Source organism: Sycon ciliatum, chromosome 8 (assembly GCF_964019385.1).
Source record: "Sycon ciliatum chromosome 8, ocSycCili1.1, whole genome shotgun sequence".
NCBI lineage: Eukaryota > Metazoa > Porifera > Calcarea > Leucosolenida > Sycettidae > Sycon > Sycon ciliatum.
The window spans coordinates 19,128,641-19,140,568 of record NC_088650.1 but is presented as its reverse complement, the minus strand read 5'-3'; the positions used below and the strand labels follow the sequence as shown (position 1 = coordinate 19,140,568).

The following is an 11,928-nucleotide window of genomic DNA, read 5'->3' as shown; positions in this document are numbered from 1 at the left end:
CGCGTGGTTTTCCTGTGACTCGTGTGTTACTGCTCTGCTTCCGCATTGAGCACTCTAGCTATCGATCCGGAGGACTCCGCTATTTGTAGATGATAGATCTACAGACAGTCCACGTAACGTCGTTCAACAACGCGGTAGATCTGCTCAATCATGTAGATCTACATGTGCGGCGCTTGTCGGAGGGCTCATAACAAGTCATGAAGCCCGACGTGCATCCTATGTCGGCTACGATTCTCCGTCAGTCGCTGCGTCACTGGCGCATTACCGACATCGGATCGATGGAGGATACTGGATTTTCGGTGGCTTCCACTAATAGTTATGATACAGATGACTGAGTATGATGACTGTATTATTTTGAAGCTTCCGCCTATTTCTGGACTGTGGCAAAACGAGGTAGATCTACTAGTACTTAGTACTTAGTAGTACTAACTACTATTATTAGTCAAAGGCGGAGAGACCTACAGCCTACAGGCATCTGGCGCTGGACGAAAATGCGAAGAAACCATTGAAGAATGGCTATTGCATGTCGAAGAACGAAGTTGACCTCGGCTCAAACGTCAGGACGGATCCGCTACAGCCTGTTTCTGTTGCATGTGGCACAGGAAGTACGACGTACTAGTATGGTTCGCAGACGCTGGTAGCTCCAGAAAATAACCTTGCCCTGGGGCAGGCCTCCTTGGTGAGACCGCCATGCTACACCAAGTCGTGTTTTCCTCCGGGCAGTGCCGCTGTCTCCAACCCGGCAACTTGTTCGTGCTGTATTCACCAGGCCGGACGAAGAGAGCCAAGGGAAATAATTTTGATGTCGACGAGTTGCCGTGCTTATGTCTCTCTCTACTTCGTGAAAAAGGGGTCGACGCAGCTGGTAGCATTGTTATTCGGTGACCGTACTGTCGGAGGCCGAAGCCGTAAGATTTGGACCAGTGCGGCCAACCGGCAAGCTTTCGCTTATGCAGTGGTGATCGATCTTCAATGCGCGTTTCTTGAACGAGTGCAATGCTGATGCGATCCGGTGCGAACCGAACAAGAATGAAGAAGTGCAGGCTGCTAGCTGGGACGGTACCAGTGTCGGGGTCGTGTGTGCAGCTACTGTTGTTGCTGCTGCTGCAAGTTTTGTCCATGTTTACATATGGCTGTTCAAGTAGCCCATCTCCGGTTCTGATTGAGGTCTCACCACTGATTACCCTGCAAACCACTTCCCTCAACCAAAACGCTGCGAAGAGTGGAAATCTACAACTACTGGAATCAGTGGAGGACTTGTGCGGCTCAAGAAGAGCTCAGTGCGGCAGCCTACATGCTGCGGTGCAGACTGCACACGCACTTCGCTACAGTCCTGGAGCCTACAGCCTCTATACTGGCCAAGGCAGTGGTAACGCACACTCTGTGGTGAGGTTGAACGATACTGTAGCCATACACATTGTGCTGATGGCCGACGCACGACTATCCGACTGCCGTATACTGGCCAGCCCGCCCATAGTAGACCCTCTGGGCAATCGTCATGGTTACTATGCCTCTGCAGTTCATATCAGTGTATCCAACCTAGTGATCAGGTTGTCTGGGCAACACAGTGGTGATTGCAGTCATGCCAAGCTGTACTGGTTCCCAAACTCTTTGATGATGGGAACTCCCGGTGCCGAATCCGCTCGCCGGTTGATCAGCATTCAGAGCACGTCGGTTATAGTCTTGGAGCGAGTGGCGATCCTCGAACACTCCGCACCAATATATAAGCCTTCAGTGCTTATTGACGTCCACGATTCAACTGCAATCCTCTTTCATAACGTTCTCGTACATTTGCCATCACCCTACAGGACGGCTATCCGCGTACAGCGCTCCAGACAGGTCAACTTCATAAACTGTACGGTGACAGGGTCAAGGCTGAATAATACTCCCTACTTTAGTATTTTTGAAGACAGAAACACTTCGGTGGCCGTGAACATTTCGGTGAGTGGAGAAAGTAGCAGAGAATCACTGTCTCCTGTGGAAGAGCGCGCTCTCCGTCACTGGCTGAAGCTAATCTCCTGCTCAGCATTGCCAGCAGCGAGGAGTAGGTCTTCCTGGAAAGATGCTCAGACCATCATATTCTGTAACTGTACATTTGAGCACCTGGGCGAAGGCAGGGCCACCAGCAATCAGAGAACGGCTTCAATATCTGCGACTCGTGCCATTGGCGTAGCGATCAACCTTAACATGGATGGTGCCATTGGCCAGTCAGTGCTCATAGAAGGGTGCACGTTCCACGATAATATCACTCCTTTCGGAAGCGCCCTGGTCCTCCAATTTCCTGCCAAGGGTGGTGATGCTGCAGTGAACTGCACTATGAACGTGACAAGGTGTGAATTTACAGGGAATGTTGGAACGTACGGCAGCGCAGTTTTGGCAATCTTGCGTGGCAAGAGCAGAAACAACACATTGTCAATCACCGACAGCGAGTTCAGGGGAAATACAGCTGATTTCGATGGATCTGGCTTTGCAGTGTTCTTCCGTTTTGACAACTCCGAGCGGCGTAACAAGGTGTATTTGACCAGGGACACGTTTGTTGACAACCGTGCTAGAACACTGGGCTGCAGAACACCAGGTAGTGCTGTACTCGTGCGATCAACTGACGGCTCGCCGGAAATTTTGCACAAGAAGAAAATGATTGCAAAGGACGTGTTTGTGTCAGTACACATGCATGCCTGTACACTGTCAGGTAATGGAGGGAATGCAGCACTGTATATCATCGGTACCACAGTGGAAACGGGAGGCGTAATGTAAGTGTGACTCTGATCTGTGTAGCTGCGCGTGTAGCAAACTGCATCACTTGATTGACATGCCTACTTGCAAATGTTTGCACTGCCAATTTGGCACTGGAAGCTAGCGTCAGTGGAGCCAAGATGTGAGTTAACCACAAATAACCAATATAATGGTGTATTGCTTTGCGGTTGTATGGTGACTAGTTTCTAGCACGCCAGAAACGATGCAATTCAGTCAATTGCATGCCAAACCGTGAGTGTACGGATTGCTCACTTTGAACGTATCCGGTACTACTCCCCGACTCCTTGGCTCACAGCCTATGGGAGTGGGTAATGATATGGCCGAGTGAGACTTAAATCGTAGCATGGTGGTACTATGTGTTCAGAGCACTCCCGAAAAAAGGTGTGTGTGTGTGTGTGCGTGTGCGTGTGCGTGTGTGTGTGTGTGTGTGTGTGTGTGTGTGTGTGTGTGTGTGTGTGTGGAGAGATTGCGGGTTCGATTCCCGCTAATTATGGTCACACATGCCTTTCTTCTCTTTCTCAGACTCCTCCTGACTTTTCTTTCATTCTCCTGGGTGGTTACCAACAGCCAGTGCATGCCGGAGTATGTGGTGTGATGTGTGTGCGGGACAAATGAAAAGGCCAAAAGGTAGGGATTCACTGGCCAGAAAAGCCACTTCATAGCAGTCTGGTGTAGACCAGGCTGAATAATGGCAGTCAATTCTTCAGCCTTGCAAGCTGTTGAATGGTACAATCCCAGCACAAATTGCTATGGCTTCTGGTGATGGGCGTCAAAAGATCAAAGGTCGAAAGGTGTGTGCGTGCATGTATGGGTGATTTGTATGTGTTTGTGCATACATGCATGCACATGCTTATATCTGCATGTCTACGTGTCTGTCTGCCTGGCTGTCTGCCTGGCTGTCTGCCTGGCTGGCTGGGTGGCTGGGTGGCTGGCTGGCTGGCTGTCTGCCTGGCTGTCTGCCTGGCTGGCTGGGTGGCTGGCTGGCTGGCTGGCTGGGTGGCTGGCTGGCTGGGTGGCTAGGTGGCTGGGTGGGTGGCTGGGTGGCTGGATGGCTGGCTGGCTGGGTGGCTGGATCCTCTTTCCTTCTCTGTGCCTATAGGGTTATCACAAGGAATTCAATTGGCGGTGTGATGCTCTCCCGGTCCTATTTGAGGATTACGGGTTCCATGTCAATCACGAACAACACAGGCTTTGAGGGTGGTGGCATTCACTTGGCCTTGTTCTCCATCGTTGATGCTCGTCTTGTAAGTGCTGGTAGTTGTTGCTGTTTAGAGGTAGGGCAAGGGGGGGGGGGGGGGGTGCAGCAAGTTTGTGACAAGCGTAAATGGTAAAATTCGCACATTCCTGCTACCATTAACACCTGCAACTTTAGGAACTTGAATTGAGCAGATTGTTGACATCCTCCCACTGGCGGCGGGTGGACGGTGTACCATGGTTATGCTTTTGTGTGCTAAAGGCTGACCATTTCATTGTGTCAGGCAACTCGGCCGTACGGAATGGTGACGGATTGTTCGCTGGCGAGACTACAAGTTCAGCAACCCAGGGCCGAATCCTGCTAGAACGGGGCCGAAAACGCAGCGCGAGCAGCGCCTTCTGTCCAGTGCTTTTTCCCAACAATGCTCAAGTCAGAAACGAATCAATTTGGGTAAGTCACTGATTCTACATGGCCAGTTCCAATTATTATTGTTATTCACAGTTTGACAGTGGGGGGCTGCATCCCACCCGCCTGTGTGGATACACAGGAAGTGTGAGTTTTGAAGGCTGAAGAAAATGTTAAACGGTCTCTGCTTGGATGACAGCTGCACCATAGCTCAGTGGTTAGAGCATCGCTGGCCTCAAGCGAAGGTCTCTGCCTGATTCGAGTCCTGGTGGTGACAGTAATCTTTTTCTTCAGACTTTTCCCGTTTGCATCTTACCCTCAAACCAATGAATATTCCCAGTTTTTTCACACATATCCGCCAGATGAGTATGTGTCGCCAAGGAAACATAGGGATTCATGAATACAGACCAGCATAAGATGTTCCCTCAGTTTCAATTGCAAACTGCCCAAATCACGTTATTGATCTACATCACGGTAAGGCATCTGCTAGTCTCAAATCTGGTAGAAGTGGCTCCAATAGACATGCATGATGGAGGCAAAGTGCTTGTGAGTTAAGGTGAATAGTGCGAGCACTCTGATTAATTATTTCTCGTCGTCGTCGTTGTTGTCATCATCGTCCTTATTAATGCTGTTTTCGTTTTTGTTGCCTTTATAATTTTTTTTAACGCTAATCACTAGAACAGGCCTAACCTTATTTCATTGATTCGGAGATCTATTGAATTGGAGAATGAAGCCTGCATGTCAACTTTTCTCTGATATCTTCTCACACTTACCAAAGTTCCGCGGCATCTTAAACACTAAGCAAATAATATAATAAAAATTATTATCGATGAAGGCAAAGTGAGCGCACTCATACCGTGAGAACAATGGAGCAATATTTTAGGATTTGAACGTCGTTTTCATGTGTCAGAAATCGTTATCACACTGAGAGTTGGACTACAAAGGAAAAGATACTGTTGGTACACTGTGTACCATAAAGTGAACATTACTAGATGTAAAACTACCGTATTTTTCGGAGTATAGTGCGCACCTTTGTATAACGCGCACCCCGAATCTCCATTGGGGGTGCGCACTTCAATCTTCATTGAAGTACATGCATTTCATATTCGGAGCATAGTGCGCACCTGCGATTTAGGGCCTAACTGAATAGCACATCTAAAGTGCGCACTATACTCCGGAAAATACGGTAATACACGAAACACCGATATTCTAAAGCTAGCACTATTGAAGGCGTTATTGTGGCATGCAATGATTTCTGATGACTATCACATGAAAACGACGTTCAAATCTTAAAATATTGTTCCATTGTTCTCGTGGTATGAGTGTGCTCATTCTCCTATCTGAATATAATCAAGACAAGAAGTAGGTCATTGTTCAATAGCAAATGTGGAAGGACTGAAAGTCGGTGGTATCTTGTGTAGCACGGGTATCCTGCACCTGCATGCATGCTTAATTCTGCATGTCTACAGTGAAACCTGAAAATTTCGGAGATTTTTCCGTAACTTCGCCGTAGAGGTAATTTTACCTAAAATAAAACGCAACCTAAAATTCAACAATGCCATGCCTCACAGTGTGCAAAATGCATTTTTGGATCTGGAAAACTGCTTGACCGGAATTTTCGCGCTACCAAACCTTTGATTTTGGGAAATAATGAAAATATTACACCACGGAAAATCCCAGTTTTACAGTAAAATTGTTCTTCTGGCCTGTTTGTTTTCTAGTCGGTACTATTTGGGAACATGTCTCCAAGATCGTCACCGTTCAAGGTGTCAGCAGTGTTCATGGCGTCGTTGATGCACTGCTTTGACGTGTTCAAGCCTTACTTGAGCAAGGTGTTTGGCAATGGCCGTGGCAGTGGGTTTGCACAGCTGTGCTACTGTCCACCCTATGTCCCTGCCGCCTGGGAGAACTATGGCGCTATTGGAAAGCGAAACGAGAACATCACATCAGGTGGGTCCAGTCTAGATTTAGTTTCTGCTCCTGTTTACTCACCCCGACCGTTAGGTGCTGCATGTCACAGTGCTGCCGGATCGTTCTGGGTGACAGTGGCTGTTGTCTTGGCCTGTCAAAATCCAAAGAAATTTCACAATCGTCATGGCATGTGATATACATGTACGTACATACTCGAAGTAGACAAAAAGATGTAAGAGGTAGGAGATGGTAAACAGCTGTGTTGCATGCAATACTTTGTTTGAATGAACTAAGCACCCTACACTGAGTTGTTGACTCTGGACTAGCAACATTTCATACTTGGCACGCCGTCCACGACTCAGCGGCATAAATGTACTTACAAGTATTTGCACTGACTCCCCGACAATATGTGGCTTGTTATAAACAAAAACAGTTTGCTACAAATTGTCAGGTTTATATGGGTTATATGGGTTAAACTGTCATTCGCACCTTTTAATCTTATGCCATGATGCAATCTTTCACGACTACTGTCATTTACACTTTTGCTTTGCGGGGATATAGACCAGTATCCAGATTTCTTCATTATCGTTTTCTGATGATTGCTTAGTGCGTGAAACTTGGAGCAAAAGCACTTTTTCATCCTCCTAATACAGTATGGGTTAAAGAGATGTGGGATATGGCGGATTTCGTGATGTGAAGGACCATGGTCTATGTCTATAGAGCATAGTTGTTCACATGGCGAAACCCACCACATTCGAGTTTGTTACAAGCAGAGTCGGCAGAGCCTGGTTGGTGCTGTTCTATTGTCCGAGCCTATTGCCGATCTCCCGTCTCTTTAGATTTGAAACACGATGTCAGTGTAGTGTATCCATACATCTTCACTCTCCAAACGGTCTCTGGGCTACACCAATCACTAAAAGAAAAAAGAGATATTAAATTTGAAACTCGGATGTTGAGCCATAAATAAATGTAGAAGATAAAAGGACATATGGATACGAGTTAAGAGTAACTCTCCATCACTGTAACATGATACTATATACAGTCAGAAAGTGCAATAACTAGGCACAAAACTGACAGAGTACTGAGACATTCGACGTCCTGACACCTAGCTTCAACACATCTCCGTAGCGCTAACCGACAGCCTTCCAACTCGGAAGGTTCAAGGTTATGGAAAGACCAAAGAGGGGAAGGCAAGCGCAACGAAAACGAGCAAAAGCTACAGTCCCAACGGAACAAAGAATGTCGATTGTTACTGGACGATGACGAGACCAGTACGATATTTGTTCCGTTGGGACTGTAGCTTTTGCTCGTTTTCGTTGCGCTTGCCTTCCCCTCTTTGGTCTTTCCATAACCTTGAACCTTCCAAGTTGGAAGGCTGTCGGTTAGCGCTACGGAGATGTGTTGAAGCTAGGTGTCAGGACGTCGAATGTCTCAGTACTCTGTCAGTTTTGTGCCTAGTTATTGCACTTTCTGACTGTATATAGTATCATGTTACAGTGATAGAGAGTTACTCTTAAAAAATTATTCTAATTTTCGGGCAAGGCCCATCTTCAGGAATGTAGTTACTGTGCAGACAAAACAGAGATTATGTAAGTGACAAATACAAACGTTTTCAGTGTAGTATGTAGTATGGCTACTTCAGTGTAGTATGGCTACTTCAGTGTAGTATGGCTACTTCAGTGTAGTATGGCTACTTCAGTGTAGTATGGCTACTTAATAACACGTACTGGCTATACACATTAACAGTACACACCGTAGGAATTCATGGCAAGCTAAGCTGTATGCATACTTGCACTGCCTTTGTCTTCTCCTCTGACGGTTTGAGACAAGGAACAACTTGCAATCCGTAACCATGTGCTTTGAGAGTGTTGTGAGATGAGTGTTACAACAGCTGTGTCATGAATAGCTGAAGCCATTGCCAAGGTCAATGAACATCTTCTCAAACACAGAACACGATTGTTCTTGTTGGTTCAAATTCTCTAGATAAGTTGTACGCGAAGTTGCTTAATGGCTACCTCACTCATCCAGACTTTCTCGAAGTATGCTTGGCTCGCAGTGGACCAGCTGATTATATACCAGAGAGGAAGATGTCTATGAACTCTAGTATTGGAAATGATCCGATGAGAAGCAGTCTGGCATCGGAGGTGTGCTACTCTGACCACTCCGGCCAGCAAGGACCACCGTCTCTAGATCCGGCTTCTATGCAGGAGCCTGCTTCGTGTGAGCCAGATGTCGTCAATCGCCAGTTTAGACAGCCCACACACTGCTACAGTCGCAGGCAGGACATGTATGTCACAAACTATGTTTCCAACTCGTCTTCGACGGTGCTCGCTCTTGGTACACTGCCATCATGGCTATTTTTCAACACTGCCACAACATCCTGCTACAAAACCATCGGCGATAAAGTTTGGTACTTCAAGGATCTGTGCAAGCGAGGTGTGATTGTCGATGAAATCAAACGCCATCGGTGAGTGGGGGCAGCTGCCCAATGGAGATTCTGTGTGTGCATGTATATGTGTTGGATGTGAGCTGAACATAGTCACCATACGATGCCTGCCATGTGTAGCTTAGTCATGTGGTAAATTTGAAATTCTCTTTTCTGCCGTTGGCGGCAACAAGTCTCTCTCCCCCCCCCCCCCCCCCCCTGACTGAAGCGATCCCTTTTGCATAATGCAGACCAGTATATCAAGTTCACAGTTCGCATGATGCTTGGTTAGACTAAAGTCTTCTATACCTTGATCCTTGCATGGGGTGGTGTTCCCAGGGCTGCTATTTGTTCCGTTGGGTGACTTGTTGTGAGCCACCCCGAGGGTCTGCAGATGTTGATGTAGGAAGTCAACAAATAGCAAAAATACCATATCTCCTCGACTATAAATCTCATCATTTTAACACTAAAACTCCAGGGGAAAAAATACGAAAAATGGTGTGCGATTTACAATCGAGCATGACTTACTACTGAATTCAATATCAAAACATTATGGCTCAGACCTGAAATTGGGGGTGCGACTTACAATAAAGTGCGACTTATAATCGGGGACATACGGTAGCGATTTCTAAGTCAAGTTGGAGCTCCTCTGCACATACTTCCTCCGGAAACAACAAACTTCATGACTTTTTCACTACTTTTCGCTGCTGTTATTTCGCTCTTTCTCCCTGGTTCTATCAGCCTGGAACACTGACATGACATTTCGGAAGGAAAGCATAATTCATATTCTGGAGAGCCGACAGTCGTCGCAGAGCAACGGTGTCGACGTTGCGAACAAACACAGGCACAAACACAGTAACTCCTTGGAAAGTCATGTAAAAAAAGTCACGAAGTTTTTGTTTCCGGAGGAAGTAGCCACCGTGCAGTATAATGGAGTGGGTAGGCTCATCCTGTCACATGCAGGTGGGATGTTTTTTCTGTACCAGCGGTGGGTCCTCGACTTGGAGAGCCCATACCAGTCACTACCTGTGGATGTGTCACCCTAATGTGAAGGAAAACCTAACCCAAGCAGGTATGAGAACGGGATCCAAGTGGATCGAAAGTCAGCGTTGTCATGACTCTGGGCTGGCTGTGGCATATCACTTAAAATGATCCAGCTCTATTGTACTGTCGTGGACATGGAAATGCGGTCCAATGACTCGGGGCCGGTGCCCACAGTGTGCACAGAACGTTGCGTGCAGTACACGAGTTGATTGTACACGTACTCACGGCTGCATGGCCAGCACCCTGGGCCCGGCCGCTTGACCTCCGACCGGATTTCCATGTCCGCAACAGTACATTGGCTTACGAAGTTACAGGGTTAGATTTGTTCTTAGTTCCTAGCTCATTCAAACTTATTATGTCTGCTTCAACCTGTGTGCACTGCAGGAAACCACTGCCTCTGGCCACGGACTGTTATCTGTTTAGACTTGCCTTCCTTTACCACAGCCTGCAACGAACAAGCACACCGATACTGCCAGGTTACAGGCTCGTCCTGACTCCGTGGGCTTCAACAGTTTACCAGTGGTACAATAGAAATATCCCACACGAGGCATGTCAGCAGGACTCAGATGGCGAGCGAATTGTGCCTGAGTCCAGCATCTCCAGCATTGTCCTGCATCCAGCGCCTGGTGAGGAGTTCAACCTCAAAGTGACCGTGGCCGATGAAGTGTTCAACGACCGGCCCACTACTGTTTCGTTGCAGGTCCGTCGTTGTGTCAGTATGTTAGCCTGTGTGTCAGCATGTCAATGTGTGTATGTGTGTGTATGTGTGTGTGTGTGCGCGCTCACCCGCGCTCGCTGGCATGCGTGTGTGAGTGTGTGTATGTGGGCGTGTACGTGTATGTGTGTGTGTATTTCATGGCCTCTCACTCAGGCTAGAAATAGTTTAACTGCTACATGTACTTGAGTACTGCACGGTGACAGTTCTTGGAAGAGAGACCAGCAAGGAAAGCAATGGTGATGAAGTTTGACGCTTTGCACGCCTTCAATGTATTGCTCAGAGTACTGCCCTGCAATGTGCTGCCTCCTCAATGCACTGCCCCCCCCCCCCAGTACATTGGAGGGCAGTACATTGCGGCTCAATGTACTGCTCCTTCAATAAGCTACACTGCCCCTCAATGCACTGCCCCCCCCCCCCTAATGTACTTTCCACCTCAATTTACTGTCTTCCAATGTACTCCCCCCCCCCCTCAATGTACTGCCCCCCCTCCCCTTCAATGCACTGTCCTCCTCAATGTACTGCCCTCACCCCGCCTCAATGCACTGACCACCCTCCATAAAACTGAATACATCTGTGTATGGTGCATGGCTCAAATTCCGAAAAGGCAATCTTCAAGACGCCCAATTCTGGATTCTCCATCTTTCCCGTTGTAGGTGGCCCAGGAAGAGACACACAGCAGCGTTCTGATGAAAATACGTGGCCATACATTCCAGCCAGAGGAGCCAGCAACCTTTTCGTCCCACCTAAGGTTCAGTCGGATTTCCTTGCTTGGTGCACCGGGCACGAAAGGCATGTTGGTGGTGACAGTTTTGGGTAAGATTTTGGATGGGATCATGCATGAATTCTACAAATAGTTGTGCAAAGAAATTTTCCGGTGTATGATAATTGAGCATTTCAGCATCCTTGAACCAACACTATGCAACCTAGAATACAGAAGACTATGGGTGCTGTAGGTGTTTTGTTCTAGCCCATAATTCACTATTGCAAAAAGAGGTACCTCACTGTAATCAATTATGAATTCCTCTTAGTCGTTTCATCCATCATGGCGAAAGCAAATGCAGTATGACCTGGAATGGCAACCACTCTGATAAACCTGGCCCAGAGCCTGACCACTATAACTACCGTATATTCTCTATTATAAGCACAGGTCTCCATTACTAGCCCGGTCTCTAATACTAGCACACTGTGAGCACCTTTCGAAACATTATAAGCACGGTCTCTAATATTAGCACGGTCTTGGTGGAAATCAATGCGGGATGCATGATATCTCGCATGTATTTCTTCTTGCTCTGTACGGATGTATTGGTTGAAAAAAATATAAGCACGGTCTCCAATATAAGCGCGGTCTCCAATATAAGCACGGGGTAGAGGAGTGTTGAAAAAATATAAGCACGGCGCTTATAATAGAGAATCTACGGTATATTCCATTTGTTACGAATTTATGTTACGACTATGATTTACGCATGTCGTTGCATT

The 11,928-nt window shown here is 47.2% G+C and overlaps 1 protein-coding gene across 1 annotated transcript in view; it reads left to right on the top strand.

Moving 5' to 3' along the window:
* The first annotated feature begins 366 nt into the window (after positions 1-366).
* The window catches only part of LOC135822214 (uncharacterized), a 22,777-nt gene continuing 11,215 nt past the window's right edge, over positions 367-11,928 (top strand). The window contains exons 1-7 of the mRNA XM_065334930.1: positions 367-2,750; positions 3,854-3,998; positions 4,211-4,399; positions 6,076-6,304; positions 8,249-8,732; positions 10,119-10,434; positions 11,106-11,265. Of these exons, the coding sequence (XP_065191002.1) occupies positions 997-2,750; positions 3,854-3,998; positions 4,211-4,399; positions 6,076-6,304; positions 8,249-8,732; positions 10,119-10,434; positions 11,106-11,265 (3,277 nt within the window). The 5' untranslated portion in view covers positions 367-996. The remainder of the gene's footprint in view (positions 2,751-3,853; positions 3,999-4,210; positions 4,400-6,075; positions 6,305-8,248; positions 8,733-10,118; positions 10,435-11,105; positions 11,266-11,928) is intronic.